Here is a 21942-nt window from a genome sequence, read left to right on the forward strand (position 1 = left end):
AAGGAAGGACAATATCCTGATTGAGCTGAAGCAAGAAACTATCTTAGGCAAAAATAAAGTCCTGGGTCCAAATATCATATTTCCCCTATGAAAAACTAGGAAAGGGTTCCTTGAAGGAGGCCACCTAGTTACTCACCTCACAGAAGCAATGGTCACAAGGAAAACCAGCCTGTTTGTGAGAGTAAAGACAGGAAAAGACAGGAATGTCTGTAATGGGTTCAAATGGCAGTTTGTAAAATGGAGAGAGAACCAGATCCCATGGAGTCACATGGGAATAGACAAGGGGAAGGGCTACGTAGAAAACCCGCTGTACAAGGGTCTTACAAAGTGAGAGGTTGATGTGTCTATAATCATGACCACGTGACTGCAAGGCAACCTAGAAGCCCAAGGTAAGAGGCAAAGCTTAGACGGGGCAGGTGGGGGTTGAATGGGCAGAAGTGACCAAGCTCACAGATCATACATTTTCACATGGCTCTAGGCAAGTAGGAGCAGAAATTTGTTTCCTTGACCTTTATGACTGGAAAAAGTGCACAGCATGACCATGCGACACTTCAAGCAGATGATAACATCAACCAGTTCCACAGCATTAGCCTCTACGGATGAAACATGCCCATCTTCCTAAGACACTGGCAAAAAAAGCTGGTAGTAGAAGGAGTTATCCTGGGCGGGCCTACGTGTTTATTCTTTTGTTTGGCGGTGGCCAACATGCCCAAAGCAGAAGAAAAAAAAAAAACTTGAAGGTTAAAAAATGTGTGTCCCTCACTAAACAAGGAAAAGGCTTAATAGGGTAAAAAAGATATTGTTTATGGCAATATGGCTCTTGTGTATGAAAAGTTCCCCCAGTACTCATAGCTATTTATGCTTTTTTCATTTTTAAAAACTTGCACTGGAAAAAAAAAAAAAAAAAAACCACAAGAGGAAGTGGCTTGAAGCCATTTCCTACACTTTAACAAAGCCGAAAAGTAACCAATCCAGTGTTTGTGTCATATAAGGTTTACTCTTTATTGCAGTAAGAAACTACAATGGGTTTATTTTGAGAACCCGCAGTCTCTCCTAATTTTTGCAAGGTATGTTTCTTGAAGGCTGTGTACCACTGGTCAAAGCATTCCGCTTTACATGATCAATAAAATATTTTGCAAACACAATAAAATTGTGAACGCGGTGGTATATTCCCAATATACACTAAAGTGATCATCCAAAGGCTGAAATCTTGTGCTTGAGCCAGGCTAACTATAGATTACATGTGGGTATACACAGCTACATTACAACACCTGTTTTGCAAATATGGTAACTTTAGATCTCCACATTGTAAATGTCCACGGACGGCTGCTAACACTTTAGCAGCCAACAATCATAATACTTGCCTATAAAAACTCCTCCTTGCCAATGAGTATTTTTCTATTTTGGTTGAGGCCTAATCATTACATAAATCAGCTATCAGAGCAGACCGTTTGCATACTGGATTTTATGACCCATACTGGAATGTGTTACTCCTAAAGTAGGATGTTTGTGTACATGGACAAAAAACTCCACCCCAGCCAACAACACAGGCTTTATACGTTATAAAAAAAAAATTAAAATGCAATTTTCTGTTTGCGAGGGCTGTATATATATATCATCATAATAACATGCCGAGACAAGTCTGCTTGCTATGAGTGTTTTAAAATGACACTTGGTGGAATCTGTGTCTTGGGAAAACAGCTGGTTTGCTAAGCAGATTGCAGAATTAATTTCGATAAAACATGGCATCAATCTGAGACCCCGACACTGATCTGTAGAGGCAAGCTGCAAATAACTGCCAATTCACTCTGGTATGTAAACACTTCAGGACTAATAAAACACTATTACATTACTGTAGACTTGGGCTATAAATGCATATTAGCAAGGGGGGCAAGCTGGACATCTGCCCAGTGCCCAAAGAGCTCTTAGTTCATTCTACCAGGCTGGGGGGGACCCCTCCCTGCTGCTGCTCTCATTTTCAAACTATTTAAAAGTAAACCGGTCACAAACTGGGCAATGAAAACCCTATATGTTGAAGGAAAAAGTAAAAGCAAAGAGGGGCTCTGTGCCTTGTAATTGCTTTGGTGGCCTATCACAGCGATCCGAAATGTAAACAATCCCTGTGTTTACATTCGAGAGTCCCCACCCCCCTTTGTCACACAATAGAGGAAGGAGGAAAAAAAAAAAAAAGGAGGATTGCAGCCTGATCCAGAACCTGATTGGACAAAGATCACAGCGAAAGTTACCATTTAGCCAAGGGGGAGGGTATGTAAGCGACACTGACCCCCAATGATCGTTTTGGAATGGTTTTAAAGCACCAGTGACCACTAATGATGGATGGTGGAGGGTGTTGTAAAGTGCCACTGACCATCAATGATGGAGGGGTGGGAGTGGGCAGTTTTAAAGTGCCACTGACCTTCAATGACTGTGGGAGTGTTTTAGGTTTATTCATGACAAAATGCAAGTTCCGTGCAATGCAATTTTATCCTTCAGAGAAGACATCTTCCACAAATAACGTAAAACTTGACTTTAGTGGGTGAATTTTAAAGTCTAAGCACACCTTAACCACTTTAATGCCAACATGTTCTTAACTTCCAAAATGTCATAGCAAAAGATTATATGTGGTGTATATTTTGCAAAAAATGATAATGTTGGGGGTGTTTGTATTGTCCTTGCAATTTTATTTGATATGGTTTATTGAAGTGGCTAACAAACAGCTCAAAATCTCTAAAGGAACCCCAACACTGTACCCCTTACCTTTGAAGCATATGTATGGATATCACAAGTTGAGGTTCATTCGTATTCTGGGAGCGGATGAGCTTGCTCTTTGTTTGGGCTGCAACAATCGTGCCGTCTGACAACGAAAACCGATATATTGGACTCAATGCGAGCCCTAGCCTGAGAACTAAAGAAACAAAGAAATACAAGGACTATTAGAACAGATACATTCACATACCTGGCCTTCACCTCAGTAATAAGTACAAATACTGTCAAATATTTAATAAGTATTTATTTTTTTAAGTGGTTTTGTACATGTCTAGAGTTTGGTGAGCAGGACTTGGAGCAGTCCTTATAACTGAAATAGTAAATTAATGGCACAAGAACCTTAGATAGCTGATGCTTTTGAATAAATTTAACAAAACAATACTGACAGTATCCCAAAAGGGGCATGTGGGCTGCTACTATAAATGGAGGAAGTGCCACTAAAACCTTGCAATGTGAAATTATTATTCAAATCTGCAGATTGAAGAAACACACCAAAGTTACTTGGTAACATTTAGCAGCTGGTTTAATCCACTCTAGACTAAACCAGTAAAAACAGGGGGGTGCTTGCTTTGCATGAGCACCAATCACAGAATTCCTTGTACCAATGAAACAGTGTAATTAAATTCATCAAAGTTTCATCTACTTTGTTAGTCAAGCCCATCTTAAAACCACCCTTCTCCAGAGGTTGACAATGCTGGCTGTCCAAGGGGTGGCTCTGTTGTACCTCCTATTGAGGAGAAAAAAAAAAAAAAAAAACACACACACAATGCCCCCGCCACATTTAAGGACTAAACAGCCCACCCCACAGGGTAAACAGCAATATATAATAATGTTTGTTTTTGGGTTTAGTACTGTTTTAAGCTACTAGTCTAACAGATTGCCTGGAAAGGCACCGGTGTCTTCAATCCACTACACCGATACTGAGGCCACATTAGACTACATTTTCCTTCCTGGTCACCAGGTCCTCCAGGCCCTGTCGCACTTCACTGCCATGGTTAGTCAATATGGGGCAGCACTGTGGCTAAGTGGTTAGCAGTCCTGTTTGGCAGCACTAGAGTTGTTGGTTTGAGCCCCCCAAGCATGGCACTTTTCACATAAAGTTTGTAGGTTTCTGAACTAAAGTATGTGTTTAAGATAATATATGGTTACAGGATAAAGACAATGTTTGATTTGAGACACATCAGGTGGAAGCCTTGTAGAAAGAATGGATACCTTCTTGATGATGCCTTTTGCTGAGAGAAAGCTCGCCATCAGGTTGAGCATGGAACCTCTGAATACATCGCCTCACCAAATCCTCCCAACCGGGTCTCATTAGTGCCCTCATAGTGCTAGTGTCCAGAGAGGTTATTTTACCTGGAACAACAATTATATTATATTATATTATATACAGCCAATTCAAGAGTAGGAAGAAAAAAAAAAAAAAGTTGTGAATAAATAGTAGCAGGTAATGGTGATGTAGCTATACCTTGCAAGTCCTGACGTGTTGAGAATGTTTCTGATGAGGGGACCGGAGGCCTCTCTTTCATAGGTACTCTTCTCGCCACACAAATCAAGCAGGACTGAAAATCTTCAAGAGAAAAGAATAATGCCTAAAAAACACTGACAATATACACAAAAGCTACAAAGATAAATATGCTTTAGGTCATAGGCAAGCTAGAGAGGTGGGCAGTAATTCTAGTGCAATAAAGAAAATGTTTATATGGCTGAACAAAAAACAAAGTGATTATAAAACACTTTTCTACACATTAGTGCCCATAATCTGAGATATTACGAATGGATTTATTGATTTTTTTTTTTTTACAAGAAAAGAAAGTTTGAGGTGCTTTTAGCCTGGGTTCACACACATGCGAATACAGACATCTCATGCAATCTCTGTGCAATGCGAATTCAGCCATACGGATGGTTGAACTTGCACTGGATTCGCAGGAACTTTTTCCCCGCACTAGAATTGGATCGCATGGGTGCGATCCAATTCCTGTCCAACTTCACAGTTCGCACTGCGATCCGATCTGGGGGGTCATTAACTTTGTATTGACACCCACAATGGTTCCCGCATCGCAATAGTGTGAACCCAGGCCTAATGTTCATGTTGTTGGGAAAAAGCCACATAAAAAGCACTGGACGCATTTCACCATGAAAATTAATTTCAAATGCTCAAATGCGCCCGCCAAGATAAAAGATTACTGTGAGGGTGTCTACCAATACCCACCGACATTAAAATAAAATCAGCTAAATCACACAGAACATCCTGTGACTACAGGTACTTTATAAGAAAATGTGGTGAAACAAAGGACCAGCTAGGAAAAATCCTCAACTGTTCTCATCCATGCCAGATGAGAATAAATGCTATGAGCCAGAGACAACACATACTTGGGATGGAAGAGTACATGTGATCACTTCTTAACATTCAATCTCAAACTGCATCTAGTTTTTTTTTTTTTTTTTCAAAATTTAAAAAGGTACCCACAATGACAACAATTTGGTTATTTGAGAAACAATCTGATCTCTGAACAATGTACTGAACATTAGACACACACAAAATGCTTGCCATATGTCACTCCACAGGAATGTAAGCTGTGAGCGCACGGGGTTTGCTTCTGCACGGACAACAGTCAGCCAAACACACTGACAACAAACCATAGAATGTAAAGCGTTATTCAAATTTTACCTACTTTTGGTTCACCTGAAAGAACCACTTTGTCCTATAAAAAGGTCTGGTTCACACCTTTGCAGTTTGCTTTTAAACAATTTCTGCAGAGCTTTTTTTTTTTTTTTTTTTTTTTTAAATGCAAAAAGAAGCCCCTGACCCTTTCCAAAAATGCAGCAGCTGAACAAAAAAAAAAAAAAAAAAAAGCATAGCTGTGAACGTGTCCCATAGGAAACCCTATTTAATGGACCGTAGTGTATTTCTAAAAAAAAAAAAAAATCACCAAAAATGCATAGGTGTGAACCAGGCCTAAGTGAATATGTTTAAACCATTAGTTTTGGACAGGAAGCACACTTTGGGCTGCCATTGACGTGCCGATCTTTCACAGGGTTAATATATAAATTTCATGCAAAGCTGGAGCCCGTCACCTTTTTCTGATTTGAAGGATGTATGGGAGGGAGCTTTTTAATAATTCCATCTGTCACTCAAAAGTACTCGTTATCTAGACTTTAACCCTTCAGAATTAATATCACAAGTCATAGGAGAATTATTACTTGCACACACTGCATGAATAAACGTATAAGCAGCTACACACTGCAAAAAGTCTGCATATAATTATTACATGATCCATTGTATATGTTGTGTACAGTATTACCAGTTAATGCTTTTGATGTATATCACACATGGTTCACAAGTTACAGTTAGAAGATATTTCAGAAAAACAAAACATGTAGACTGCGCAAAACAAAACGGCTGTTAATTGCTTATCTCATAAGAGTGAGATAATGTCCGTACCTTCTCCTTCCTCTTTAATGGACTTTGGTTGGGATACAGCAAAGCACTGCATAGTTTCATATTTCTGGTGCGTTTCCTGTCCATCATGGTTCTCCTCTTCACACTCAGTCATTGGCTTCACCAGCATACGGCAATTAAAAGTATGGCTATTACGTCTAGGTCCCCCATTCACTGTAGAGAAGAGCAAGTTATTGAAATTATTTTAAACATAAGAAAATGAATAGGTTATATTGAAAATACAGGCTTTATAATAGTATAGTAGAAGTGGGCAACATGGCACTACAACAGCATCAACACGCTTTTCCCTGGTACTTTCAGATCCTTGTCCAGTTGTCCTAGATTAGTTACGACACATACTTAAAGATGCACTTTTAGTAGTAGTAGGTGCAAGTTCATCTTTTCAGAAAAAATGAAAAGATGAACCAACACTGAAAATCCTTCCCACCCCTATTGTACTTCCCTCCATGAGAGATTTAGCCGTCAGTGCCCACACAGTGTAGCAGTCCAGGAAATGGACCAAAGGCTTGTTTGGCTTGGTCCTACTTCTCATGTGGGTCAGAGATGTGCACTTACTTTTGCACTCCTGTGACCCAGAATCAGCCACTATCGGTCAATGTCACAAAGCTGCTCCAGTCTGAATATATCCTGGCAACAATGTCAGAATCCATGTAGATGCCTGACCGGTAGCTGGCTAGGCTTCTCAGTGTGCTGCTGAGAGCCTTAGCCTGCCAGACACCGTGCCCCCATACTCCAGTGAGTGCTGAAGGGGCAGGGCACAGAGCGGGCGTATGACAGTCACTGCACTCCTCTCAGAGCAGACTGAGAACTGAATGATCAGTGGTCATGTAACCACTCAGTTCTTGGGCTTAGAGCCGGCGGGGAGGCAGCTGCATCTTCTTACCAATGCTGCAGCCATATAGTGCGTGTATATGTATATATATATATATATATATATATATATATATTTTTTTTTTTTTTTTCCTGCAATTCTCCTTTCAGGTAGACCTATATTTAAATGTTAATAAGATGCTATAAAAGGAGATACAGGGGATGCATAAAAAGTATGGGCTGAAATGGTCGCCTTAAATAGCGCTCCAAGCTTTCTCCAATGCAGCTTTTACAAAAAAAAGCTTAGGTGTCCATCATGAGATTTTTCTTGAAGGCAAGAACATGGCCAGCACTGGAGGGAGCCTGGAGAAGCGTTTTCTCCATTAAAGCTAAATATTTCAGTCCTTCTATCATTACTAATTTAAAAGCATCACATCTTGATTTTTAGAATAGTTTTAAATTATCTGAGTAAAAGTCCACTTTAAAGACTGCTCAACATTCCAATAAATGCTAGTACTACAATATAAGGGTTCTGCAGAGATCAATGTAAACATGACCAGATCTAAGTCACACATGTAAGATGAATACGAGGAAGCACACAGTACATCTAGTCATTGAATGGAAGAACAAAAAATCCAAAGTGCAATCAACACGTTTAAAAACAGGAGAAAGATACAGAGTTACAAGTTCATTTTCCCAAGGTGACCACCTGATGCCTCCTACTTATCTTGCACTGTGTGATTTCCCCCAGCTTGTTCTAGAGGGAGGCCAGGAGATTGTGGAGTATGAAAGTGGAAGGAGGTAAGGAAAGAGAACAAGAACTGAAAAAACATTTTGATGTTTTATGATGTTTATATCCGGTGGAATTTCATCTAATTATTGAGAAACCCAAACAGTTTCATGCATAACTTGTTAAACACAGAAAATTATCACAAGCAAAAGAGCAGAACACAAAGACAACATGCATGCTACATTTATTCTGGTGGATAGATCCATGTTGAAATCAGTCAACGTGACTAAAAGCATCAAAAGACTACAGATTTTACACGATCTCTCGTCAAGAGACAACACTTCGGATTTTCAAATAAAGTCGATTTATTTTTAAAGAAGAATTTTAGTCTAAACAATCTTTTTTATAGTTATAAATTGCACAGCTGCTGACATCTCGAATTATAACCCATTATTTTTTGTCTCAGTATTTGAAGTTGGGAGGGCCACCAACAATCAAATGATCTGATTTCCTAAACTAGACACCCAGAGTAATTTATTGTCTGCTCCCACCCTACTATTAAAAACAGTGGAGTGTAAAGATGGCCATACATTATACAATTTTCTTATTTAATTTCCTTTAGCTTTACCTTCAATTATGTAGTGTAAGGGCCTGTCTGATTGCATGCAAATTGAAAGTGTTTAGGTTTTACCTCATATATAGTTTTGGAAAACTGCACAAAAACATAATGCATAGTGAGATTTCCCCACACACTTTATTGAGGTAACGGTTGTCAAAAACAGGAAATAAGGAGAAATCACCCCACAATTCCAAATATAGTTTCTTCTAACTTATCAACCCCCTGCACAAGAGTTTTAGCTGGAATTGTACTTGTATGCAAAAAAATACTCTGGGCTTATTCACATCATGTGAGGCAGGGCTGCATTGCAGCCCCACCGCAAGACAAGGCAAAATGCCTCATCTGGCTTATAGTGTGCTCTGAAAATAAAAATACTACATGCACGACTTTTTCTTCAGTGCAATAGCATCCACTGCCTCAAATTGCACTGCAGCTAACAAAACGTAATAAAATGTTACTGTATGACATTTCAAAAAAGTTTGTTTTCTAAAAAATTTAAACAGCATGATGTGCTGTGATCGGTACTATCGACTTCCTCCCGTGGCTGTGTTCCAACGCAGCCGCTGGTGTGTCCCAGACCACAGGGATAAACCTGTAGCCCATCCACCCAGCCAGTCCAGGTCATAACATTTACCTATTCCTCCCTCTCAAACTACCTCAAGCTATAATTTAAAATAAAGTATTCTACAGATCAGGGATGAAAATTTGACTAAGGTTTGAAACTGTACATTCAGAAATCATAGCTAGATTGGACAGACGTTTAATAATTTTTCACAGCTAAAGATAAAAAAAAAAAAACAAAGCAGAGAAGAAGGCGCTTCTAAGTGCAGTGATAAAACACTTTAATGACAAGGAAGGGTTAAAAACACTTACAAGATGAAAGTGAAAAACAGGCATATCAATGAATCCATAACACCCAGCGGGATGCCTCCTGGGAGTAAGAACAGCGGCAGGTGGAAGTTCCAGCTGATTAGCGGTGGGAAACGCTGTCTCTCTGATCCAAGATGGAGAGCTGTGCTGTCAGGAGTACCAGCATGGAATCCAGGCAACCCGGAAATGACGTCAGAGTGCACGGTACATGTTTCGGAGCACGCCCCCAGTCCCTCCAAACCAATGGAGTAATGCAAGGGGAAGGGGTATATATGAGAGTCAGGGGTGGGCGGGACTGATGATGACTGCCATATCATTAGATGGCAGTAATGGATTATTTATTTATTTTTACTGCATTTTATTCCATTACATACTGCCATCTAATGATATGGCAGTCATTATCAGTCCCACCCACTTCCTACCCATCTGTCCCACCCCTAAGGAGGCATTCCGCTGGATGTTATGGATTCATTGATATGCCCGTTTTTTACTTCCATCTTGTAAGTATTTTTAACCCTACCTTGTCATTAAAGATTTTTTTTTTCACTGCACTTAGGAGCTCCTTCTTTTCTACTTTGTTTTTCCTATAGAGAGTGCTTTCCTCTTCTTAAATGCTGCTGTGGTGCATCAATTACATCTCATGAGCCAGTCATGTACTGTTTGTTAAAGTCTCCATGTTATCCAGAGCGCCCTATTCGCCACACTCCTTGAAATGAAAAAAAAAAAAAAAGAAGAAAAATCAGGCACTTCTGGCCAGAGAGCCCCTCTCTGGAGAACTGTACTGACCCTAGAAACCCCAACAGATATTAGGAGTGTCCCCTGATATGGCTGACTATCTAATGACAGTGATATCCCCAGATAGCTGGTGCTTTCTGGGGAAATTAAAGGCTAAGTTCACCTTGATAGAAGTCACAAGACTAACTGCTGGTGAGAAAAGGTATTGAGCAGTTTATATTTACTAAAATAATTGCATTTCCATGTTCTGCGTAGTGTGGGAGACCAGATATAGTGAATGCAGGCTCCTGGGTTTAGTAACACTTTAAGGATGGCCATACAAGGCCTAATAAAGGCAAGCTATGTGACCAATTTGAACATGGTGTGTGATAATCTGGCTGTGTAGAAGATAACTACAGAGAGATAATAAGCACTTGAGAGTGTGAGAAGTGCTCCTTATAGAACAGAACATGGAAAAAGACTGGAAAAACAAAAGTCCCTCTTTTCTCCCAATTTAAGGGAATGAGCCTTCAACCCATATATGTACCCCACTGATAAAATTAAATCTGGTAGAAAGAACACTGTACATCCCAAGTCTTTGTATTAATAAATGGCAGGGTAAAAGAATAACCGGCCTATAGCAACAGATGGTCTCCGCATGGCCCACTGCTATTTCAAGCAAGGTCTGTAACTACAAGAGCTGCAAGCCATGTTCATCACCACTGACACAGCAGCAGCTTTTCAATGAAAACTAAAAAAAAAAACTCTGTTACCTAAAGACTTTGGCAGCAGATTTTTGATTAACTCGTTGTGATCTCCAACATGAAGAATGTTATATACACTGGTATTCATTAGCTCTTCTTGGTTGTACCGGAGATACTGAGTCACATTCTCAGAGACAAATACCACGTTCCCGTCACGGTTCACCACAAAGAAGAACCCATCCAGGGCCTGGAGAAAGAGAAAATGTACAATACATTACAGAATGCCCGCCATTTAACCCCACACAAAACAAGATTGGATCACCAGCACAGAAACAAATATGTAAGCTATGTAGACTGTTCAGTTTTGAGTCTCACTTTGTATTCTCTATGCAATAACAAAAATAAATTATTGGTATTTTGTCAGCGAGTACAACATACATCACAGGGAGGAGGGATCTTGCTGATATTACATGACCAACACACCAGGAAGTCCGTCACAATTGGACCATACTATAAAGACCCCTTTCGCACTGGAGGCATTTTTCAGACGCTTTAGCACTAAAAATGGCACCTGTAAAGCGCCTGAAAAATGCCTCATCTGCAATTCTCAGGCTTTCACACTGGGGCGCTGTGTGCTGGTAGGACATCAAAAAATGTCCTGCAAGCAGAATGTTTGAGGCGCTTTAGGAGCGGTGTATACACCGCTCCTAAAGCGTCCCTACCCCTTGAAATCAATGGGCAGTGCTGCTGAAGTGCCATAGCAGCTGCGTGTTGAACCATAAATTCGCCTGCTAGCGGGGGGGTTAAATGTACCCCGCTAGCGCCCAAAAAGCGCCTCTAAAACTAGTGGCGCTTTAGCACTGACGCCCCCGCGCTGTCATTGTGAAAGGGCTCTTAGTTCAGCATTGACAATACCAAGCTGAAATTATCAGCAAGCGTAGGACAGGCCGTTTCTCTCAAAATACAGTAGGCAATGATCTGTGTGAAGTAAACTATATTGTTTGAATAATAGTGTGTCACTTACTGACTGCATTACAATTGTACCTGAAATCAGAGGTGTCTTAGGTGTTCAATTGTATAAGCACTGAAGCCTGTGGAGGTCAGGAATGGAGTTTTCAACAAAGCTGTGTAAACACTGTTCAGTTTTTCTGTTCAGCTTGTGGGCTGATCGAAGAAAGAGGAAAAAAAATAAGACAGATTCCCCCATCCACACAAGTGAGATGGATTGAGGAATCCTCACCACTGCAACATTGTATACTGACAGCAGGACTCTCCATCGTCAGAATACACTGACCACTGGCTGCAGCTGCTGATCAATTAAATATTTCCAGTGTAGCTGATCAACTTCGATTGAGCTTGGAGGACCACACACAGATCAAAAATCAGCTGCTCCCTGCTGAATAGGCTAAATGTTGATCCGTCTATACCCACCCTTAAGCCACCAAGATTTTGGGTATCAAGATTGCGCCATCGCAAGATACTGAAGGTGCCTTTTATACTAGACAGCTGAAGATTTAAAGTGACATTAAAGAGATTTTTTTTTTTTTTTTTTTAAACCCGCTCTGTGCAATCGGCTTACACAGAGCAGCTCTGATTCTCCTCCTCTTCTCATGTCCTCCCCTTCTCAGAGTGCCTCCATGGTAAGTTGCTTGCTATGGAGGCACTTGTGCATGCTCGCTCCTGAGCCCTGCTCTGAGTGTCCATAAGACTCCTTCCTCACTGGCTGTGATTGAAAGCAGCAGGAGCCCATGGCTCAGAACGCATGAAGGTAAAAAAACATTCAGCACCATTATGGTCTTGAGGGTTGCTATAAGGTAAATGTTAAAGTTTAAACTAAACAAATCCAAGTCAAGTTTCCAATGTAAATGGAGCAGGCATATTTGCTTACCAAATACACATATTGTATTTTGCTTAGTAGTGCGACAATGATTGTGCTTTGATACTGTTCTTGTCCCAAGTGTGTTTAAAGTCCAACTAAATATAAAATTATACACTACTTATATGTCTTTTACCATAATGCTATCTCTGCAGTTGTACAGCTACCATGCAGATTACACAATCATTTCGATTGTTGGAAAAGGAAAGACATCCACTCCTAAACATCTAAAATAAGGCATGTAAAAAATGTGGACAAACTGTGCACTCAATGAAAATGACAGAATAGTTTTCCTTTCTAATCTCTATGCAAAACATCACATCAAAGAATCAATATGAATCTAGCAATCCACCTTTGCCCATTTAGAGTGACACAAAGTTCTAGGCTTCTATCATTAAATGTAATCAGTCTGTAGTACTACACGGTTTCTGTATTGTGTGTAAACAGGCTAGCCATCCCTTACAATGCAATGCCATCCCCATACAGAACCTCATGTGAACTGATGAGTAACATTCAGAACGGCCATTCCGGCATAAATTAAAACCAAAATCTAGGTGTAAATCACCGGAGATACATTTGTATTCTGAGGTTTTCCTGTAATATGAAGATCTGCTATCCATCACCTCTATTTGTACTTTAAGCAATGGATAAAGGAATATTAATCAAGCATTATGTGAGAGAAGTCTAGAAAATAAAAATAAAAATTGGTTTCCAGACCAAACTTAATGCATGAATTATGTGCTGGGATGCACAAGTGGGTTTAATTTCATGATTCATCTGTTTATCTATCTACATATGCTTCAAAACACATGGACTGAATATATTATACTCAGAACTTTACTTGGAGCCCACACAGAGAAAGCAGATGATAAAGAACTCCTGCTGGGACTGACGAGGAACCCAGGAACAGATCACATTAGTTATTGCTCCAGAGTAGGAACCTCCAAGCTGCCAATATTTAGAGATCTATCAGCTGTAAGAGAAACCAAGCTGGGCCTGGGGATTTCTCAATCATTTTCCAATATTCTTTTTTTTAATAAATTGAACAAAAACAACAACTGGTCAGAGTGACAGACTTGAGTGTTGTGAAAGTGGTCCTAGATTGTTTAGTATACTCAACTATTTGATCTTCTACTGTAAATAGGAACATTCAACCAAAAACATTTTCCTGTAAACAACTTTCAATCAGAACTCCAGCTGTAAATTTGGGTGGTTAAAAAACCCAATAGAATTAGACTCTAATGCAGGCCACACATGGTCGAATTTCGAAAGAATTTTCTTTTAAAAATCAGAACGTTTGTTTTTGTTTTTTTGTGATCCGATGATGCCACCATTGATTTTCAACATTTGGCCGAAACAGCCTTCAATTTCACCTCATGTTGCTACAGAAAATTTTTGTGGCCAGGAATCTTTTCTTTCCCATAAATTTTCTTTTCTTATTACATTTCTCATCGATTAGAAAATCATTTGTTTTTCAAAAAATGTCCAATATGTCAGATTACTCAAATTGCATGGCTGCGCCAAAATCGGCTGTTGCTGCAGCCCACTGATGGTGTGAAATTCGTACGAAAAATCTTAGAGTCGATTTTCGAAATTCAAACCGTATATGGCTAACATTAGGCAAGGCCATACATGGGTCGAATTTCGAAAAAGAATTTTCTTTCGAAAATCTTATCTAAGAATTTTCGTTCGTATTTCGCACTATTAGTGGGCTGCAGCAACGGACGATTTTGGTGCAGCCATGGAATTTGAGTAAATCGGACAGGTTGGAAATTTTTTAGAAAAACAAACAAACAATTTTCTTATCAATGATGGGAGAACCGTGCGAGAAATGCAATCGAAAAATAAATACACATGTGCAAGAAAAAAAAATTCCTTGGAAAGAAAAGAAGATTCCCAGTCACGAAAATTATTTTCTGTAGCAACATGAGGTGAAATTGAAGGCTTGGTTGGTCAAATTTCGAAATCAACACCATTGGATCACAAAACGCACAAATTTTCTGCTTTTCAAAAGAAAATTCGACCATGTATGGCCAGCCTAAAAGTGTATAACATTACTTCTGGTTGCTTTTGATGTGCCTAGCTGAATGCTTGACCTCCAAAAGCGATTGAAAATTCCAATGGAACCTGTGATAACTGATGTATGTATGGGTGTGGAGTTAGATTTAGGGCCTGTTTAAACTACTATGGTGGATTAAGGCACCAATAAAAATTCACCAAAAGAGGTAAATGTAGATTTTCTGTCAGTGCGTTGCACAGCAATACACGTCCACCTATTAGGCGTGTTGGGGAGCCATTCAAACACTGGTGTACTACGCAATTCAGTTCAATACTAATTGGCTAAGTGGTTAGCACTTCCGTGTGGCAGCACTAGGGTCACCGGTTCGAATCCCAACCATGACACATCTGCATGTTCTCCCTGTGCGGGTTTCACCAGGGTACACAGGTTTCCTCCCACATTCCAAAGACATGACTAAAAGATCAGGTCTAAAATTGGCCCTAGTATGTGAATATATGAATGTGAGTTAGGGACCTTAGATTGTAAGCGCCTTGAGGGCAGGGACTGATGTAAATGTACAATATATATGTAAAGTGCTGGATAAATTGATGGCGCTATAAAAGTACCAATAATAATAATAAATACTCCTCTTTTAATTTTGCGCTTTTCAGTTCGTTTCTGAAAGGTCGTTCATCAACCAGCCATGTTGTGGAATCGGGGGGAAATACTGTGTTATTTATTATTGGCCTTGGAGTTATTGCTTTGACATTTTTTTGGGTTGAATAATGATTTGATTTGGTATATTTTCTATATTTTTGGATGCATAGAATGCACTTTTTGGTTAAGTTCTATTGGCAGATAGCATGTCTAATTGTATTTGTTTTCTTTTTTTAATGCACAATAAAAAAAATTGTGTAGAATAATACTTGGCTATGTGTTTTACTTAAAGCGGAGGTCCACCCTAAAGTGGACCTTCCGCTCATCGGAACCCTCTCCCCCTCCGGCGCCACAATTGGCACCTTTCAGGGGGGAGGGGGGTGCAGGTACCTGTACAGTACAGGTATCTGCACCCACTTCCAGGATAGCTCTCTGCGGAAAGGGGCATAGATTACGCCCCTTTCCGAAAGTCCCCCGCTGCCTGCTGGGAAACGCACAGATCCCAGAGGCAGCGGGTCCATCCTTATTGCGCAGCGCAACTCGCGCATGCGCAGTAGGGAACCAGGAAATGAAGCCGAAAGGCTCCACTTCCTGACTCCCATACCCAAGATGGCGGCGGCAGCACCCGAGAGACGATCGAGAGATCGGCTTCGGGTGCCGACAACGCGGGCGCGCTGGACAGGTAAATGTCACTATTTTAAAAGTCAGCAGCTGCAGTATTTGTAGCTGCTGGCTTTAAAACAAAAAAAAAAAAAAAAAAAAAAAAAAGACTCCCGCTTTAAAATGACAGTTTGGGAGTAGGCAGTCACATTTAAAAAAAAATACAATGTAAACTTGACAAAGGACACCAACATAGTTGTATCTTTGATATTAAAACTACAGGATAATGGTGTTGTGGTAAGTTGCCCAAATAAATAAATAAAAAAAATAAAATAAAAAGCATAATGATAATATTCTTGATAAAAAAAAAAAAAAACCTTTGAAAATGTGTTTGCAATAACTCCATCGGTATCAGAAGGGAGTGTGCTCTGCATTTGAAGATTTAGACCGACCGCTTCTGGCTCGTCCTTGCTTCCGAGCATGCGCGTTTGTACTTTGGTCCGACAACATTGTGTACACACGGTCGGAAAATCCGCCAGACATTTGTCCGCGAAAATTTTTAAAACCTGCGATCCAACAGTTTTCGATGGAGCGCACAAACGGTTGGATTTTCCGTCAACAGCCTGACATCACACAATTCCCATCAGAAAATCCAATTGTGTGTATGAGGCTTAACAGTTCAACACAGAAAATAAATGCTCACAGAAGGGGAGAGCAAAGGGGTGGCCGCTACTTGTCCATCTACAGACTGTAATGGGGACCAGACTGGCTAGACCACATTTCTGGAAAGCAGCCAGCAAGTGGCCCCAGGACCAGGCTGTACTGTCTTGCAGGGATGCCAGAGTCAGAAGAGTGACTGAACAAAATTAGAAATCTCAAATGTGTTATTTGTCTATTTGTCCATTTGCCTGGAGGTCAGATTGAACAAATACATAATAGGAGAAAATTAAATCAGCTGCTGAGGATTCACTTTTGAAAACAGTAAAACAAAGCCTGAAAAAAGTCCGGAGTTATTAACTCACTCCTGAGTTATTTTATTGGTTTTGCCAGAAAGCAAAGAACAGAACAAATGCACCAAAGGCATAGAATTCCACTTTAACTTGGGCAGGTACAAGAGCATATAATGAATTGCTAAGAAATCCACACTAAGCACAGATAAGTGTTCTTCATCTCTGCTCAGTCATGTGATGTTTACTTCACTGCCAGAAATTGCAGTTCATGCCTGGTTGCCTGGCAACTGCTATATACTTGTGTTCTGACAAGCATAAGTGCAGACATTTCAAGGAACAATTAAATAGCAGATGCTTCCTTATTGAAGAGCTTCTGACATGCAGCAAGATGATCTAGACAGCAGAAGTGGCACAATGGTTCAGGAGATGGAGACCACGCTCAGCCGTCATCTACAAAGTCAGGCCAAGCAGTCAATACAAGAGGCTGATGTGAGATGTACAGGAAATGAGGAGCGCTGTGTAAATCATCACACAGTACCATGGAACCTGGAAGGATTCATTCCTATGATGAATACTGCAGGGAATTTACAAGTTCTTTCTAAAACTCTGCTTAATGGCATGTTTGTCTCAGTGTAGAACAGCAGAAAGAGCTTTTATATGCATGAAACATCCAAAGTGTGCATCTGACTTTATAAAATAATCAGAACCTGCATGGTTATACCTTATCATTGGGCGTCCAGGCTTTACGCCAGGGATAAGCAATTAGCGGACCTCCAGCTGTTGCAAAACTACAAGTCCCATCATGCCTCTGCCTCCGGGTGTCATGCTTGTGGCTGTCAGTCTTGCTATGCCTCATGGGACTTGTAGTTCTGCAACAGCTGTGGGTCCGCTTATTGCAAATCCCTGCTCTACACCATAGATGCCATAGTTTCAATACAATGCACTGATGATGGCTAAAATGACCACAACCGCTGCATGCAGTTTGGAACAAATGGCTCTCCAATATGAAGCCATGTTGCACTATACATCAATGGATCTAGATGTGCATCTGGCTGATGGTGTGTAAAGGAATGGCTTGCATTGCTCCGCCCACTGCCTTGAAATGAATGGAGGAACTTATTTTTTTAGATAGGTGATGGAAGAAGATAAGTGAATAACCTCTGTTTTTAGCACGTTACTGTGCTATGCATAGATTTAAATTGGAAGGCTTTGATTTCTTTACCCTCTATGGCTATGCTGTCTTATATACAAAACACAGTTTCCTCATTTATAGCACAAAGGTTGCATTGCTTTATCCTATTCAATGAGTATCACAAACTTTGGGAACTCCCAAAAAAGGGGCAGGAATAGAGCTAGGAACTAGGGCAGGGAGATTGTACCATTGGAGATTTAGGCCTTGTTCACACAATGCATACTAAAGGCCCGTACACACGATAAGAAAAAATGGAAGTTAAATTTGGTCCGAGGAACGATCTGCCGATTTTCGGATCGTAAGTACAGTGCTTTCAACAGCAGATTCCAATTTTTCGTACAGCAAAAGCTGGATGTGCAGGCTATAAAATTTTAAATCGTAAGTGAACACAACATTAGATTTTGCGGGGAAATTTTTTTTAAGAGTAATCAGATCAGAAACCAAATACATACAAAACAATTCAACAAATTACATCACTTCTGAAGTTCAATTCTGTTGCACAATAAGTTTCGTGTGGCGAGTAACCACTCCACTTTCGACATGAGACTAGCATGCAACAAAAAAATTGACGAAAATCTGATCGTGTGTACAAGGCTTAAGGCTCCATTCACACTTGTGCAACTCCAAAACCGTGCGATTTCCATTGTAACTTTTCATTGCGACTGATGCAACTTTGGATGGGTGAGACTGATGCGATTTCGGCATTGACTGTTGCACAACTGACGCTGATAACATTTAGATGTGACTTTTGAATGTTTTACATTGCTATCTATGGCACGCAAGTCGCATTAAAATAGTGCAGGATACTTTTTAAAGTTGCATAGATTTGAATAGCTTCCAATGAAATACATGAGAGCTATGACTTGTCATGTGACTTTGTGTGTCCAAGTCATATGACAAGTCTCACAAGTGTGAATGGAGCTTAAAGCATACGATCATGAAGAACTGTATTTATCTGCATAGAGAGCCACAGGTGTTCCCTGCAGGCAGTCCCATTAATGACGGTAATTGGGATGCAGCAGCTGCACAGACACTTCTTACAATCTGACATCCATACCGGTGCACCGCCCCAAACTTATACAGTGTGCATTTGGGGCTTTGCACCCACACAGATGTCAGATTGGGAGACACGTCTACCCGTGCTGCACAGTGTTCCAATTGACATCAATAAGACCGCCTGTACGAGGATGCATGAATCCTGTGCATGCCCATGCAGGTAAACACTGCCCTCCACATGCATATGCTTTGGTATGCCCCTAGGTAAACAGGGCCTTAAGAAAATATGGGGGTGGCTCATTTGAGTTACAGGTGGTAACTACAGTTCTTTTTAGTGAGTAAAAGGATTTGAGTTATTACTGAATTATGCGACTTCCACACTTATATTTTCAATGTGGTATTCCAAACAGCAGTAATAAGCATGTCTAAAAAAAAAAAATTGCACGTCCAGGTATTACCAAATGTTAACCCAAACTTGCTTCTTCCCCTCTAGAGCACAGTTCAGAAATATTTATTCAACCTTTCACCTTGTAACTGTAGCAAGAACCAGCCTTTATTACTCAACATGACATCACCAGGCTTGTGGGATTCTTTCAGGGGCAGCTCAGTCCCTGCTAGCGTAGGCATACCCCCAGAGCTACGTCTCCCAGGAGCCCTCTACCAACACACAGAGTGTGAATAGGCTCTTGGGAGTCCAGACAGCAGCATGATTTTGCTGAGAAAGAAATCCATGTATGTATGTAGAAAGGGAGAGACAAGAGTATGGGAGAGGCCGTGTTCTATAGTGCAGGAGGGAGTTCAGCAAAGACAGAAAGCACTCTGCATTTCTGTTAGGTAAACAGATATTCTACCTATATATGTAATGTTTTTAGAGGGATAATACATTAAGAATTATGCAGACATTCATTTAGTTAAATCATTTTAATTCTGTCTTTACATATACCAAAGCTGGCCCGGAAGGGGGGTTTAGGTCTGCTATTAGCACACCTGTTATAGAAAGATCATTCAACAAACTCCAAAGAGCTCCCCTAGCTGGCTAAAAAAAATTAAATATTCATATGCAATACGAATATTCATCTATGTGAAGACCCTTAAAGTGTATAAACGCCAAACAATGAACTTCTCTTATTTGCTCTGTTAAATATACCATTGAGCCCAGGTTCACACTTGTGAATACAGACATCACATGTGATTTGCCCCCGCACTGCGGTGCTGATTGCGTACATCGCAGTGCGAGTTCAGCCATACAGCTGTGGATGCAGGAACCGGCGCTGGAATCACGCTGGTTCCTTCATCGCATATGTGTGAACCCAGGCTGAAAGCGTTTTATTATATCTGTTCAATAATCACCCAAGAAAATCAAAACAAAAAAAACACAGTTGATCATGTCAAATTCAGAACTGTCCTGTACACATTTTCTTTGCCATCTCAAACAGCGTATTTAGACCTCCCAGTCCTTATCTTGGGACTACAGAATGATTAGCCTTTGTGTTCTAAAGATAGAAGAGTAGGAACCACTTGCAGAGCTGGCACCTTGGAGCTGGAACTGTGCAGGTCGGATCTCTTATTGTAGGACCCGGGCAGTTTAGCAAAAGAAAACTGGGCAGGGCTGACACCACAAGTCTTCTGTCTTGTTAGCCCATAACAGGACTAAAGCTGGAGACAGATGCATTGAAATTTCGATCCATCTATGACTTTTTCCATTTGAGAGGAATTAATAATAATTGACTTCTCTCAAACAGGACTGCAAGAAAATTTGTGTTGAATCAGGGCATGCAGCTAATCGGCTGTAGCACTGATCAGTGTATTCTGACCAGTATATTTTAGTCCTGCTGTCAGAATACAATATTGCAGGGGGGTGACTTTCCTATTCTACTTTGAATGTGTGGATGGGGACTCTGTTGGGTTTTTTGTTGATCAGCCAACTGAAAAACCAAACGATTAATCTATGGCCAGCTTTAAACAGTCAATATAAATTTCTGGCTGATTTATAGGGAAGGAGAGGGAGAGAGAAAGAGAAGGGAAGAGGGGCGATCTGGCATTGAATTTGATGGGAGGCGATCTGGCATTGAAGTCGATGGGATGCAGCATGTCATTATCGCAACATTTTTTTTCTTTTGTGGCAAAATGCAAATAACTCCATTTGTTTTTCAGCTAACATATCAGTGTATCCCTAATATTGTCAGCCAATATAGCGGTGTATCACATATTTATATATACACAGTATCTACACTGTTATACAAGCTGTACACTCACTACTTTACATTGTAGCAAAGTGTCATTTCTTCAGTGTTCTCACATGAAAAGATCTAATAAAATATTTACAAAAAAAATGTTAGGGGTGTACTCACTTTTGTGAGATACCGTGTATATTTAAACAAGCCAGAGTTAGATGAAGTACTTTTGATGGCAGCTCTTTTGTCACAAAATACACCTCCGTAAGAACAAGCTTTGAATAAAGTTGAATAATATCATTGATGATAGGTGTAGACTATTTACATATCCCCCGAAGCACGAAAGAAAAACTCAGAGAGGGCCCCCCATCCTTGTTGTAACATTGCTAAGATACTCCCAGCCACTGCATCCAAAAACAGGAGCAAGCGCTCTCAAATCCTACACATGCATGGTACACCATCCCCTCTGCAGCAGCACAGAGATCAGAATTAGAGAGAGCTGGATCCCGAGATGGTGGAGGTGAGCAGTAACAGCTGGGAGTGTCCTAGCATCAAGGTAGGAAAGCAAGATGTCATCTCTGGGAGTTTTTCAGAAAGGCTTTGGGAGGTATATGCTTCTTACCTGCATAGGCAGTTTTTTTTTTTGGTAAAGGTAAACTAACCCTTTAAAGTGCTCAGTACCCTTACGCTAGAATTCAGCGTCTTTGTTCTTGTCTAATCTGTGTCCTGCCTTATGTTGCTCTTTGCTATTGCGCAATGTTGCAGCAGCTGCTTCCAGCTGCATACAAAACACATTGCAATGGATAAAGCAATAACATAACTAAC

General features: G+C 40.4%; 1 protein-coding gene across 4 annotated transcripts in view; it reads right to left on the bottom strand.

Moving 5' to 3' along the window:
- Positions 1 to 21942, bottom strand: part of NCOA2 (nuclear receptor coactivator 2) — a 347064-nt gene that overhangs the window by 66790 nt on the left and 258332 nt on the right. For all 4 annotated transcript variants that reach the window (XM_077492850.1, XM_077492851.1, XM_077492852.1 and 1 more), the window contains 5 exons: positions 10743 to 10920; positions 6209 to 6379; positions 4232 to 4333; positions 3979 to 4119; positions 2758 to 2905 (listed from right to left, as the gene is read on the bottom strand). In XM_077492850.1, coding sequence (XP_077348976.1) covers positions 2758 to 2905; positions 3979 to 4119; positions 4232 to 4333; positions 6209 to 6379; positions 10743 to 10920 — 740 coding nt within the window. The remainder of the gene's footprint in view (positions 1 to 2757; positions 2906 to 3978; positions 4120 to 4231; positions 4334 to 6208; positions 6380 to 10742; positions 10921 to 21942) is intronic.

This window comes from Lithobates pipiens, unplaced genomic scaffold, assembly GCF_037356315.1.
Source record: "Lithobates pipiens isolate NorthernLeopardFrog02 unplaced genomic scaffold, aLitPip1_a1.2 Scaffold_19, whole genome shotgun sequence".
Lineage (NCBI taxonomy): Eukaryota > Metazoa > Chordata > Amphibia > Anura > Ranidae > Lithobates > Lithobates pipiens.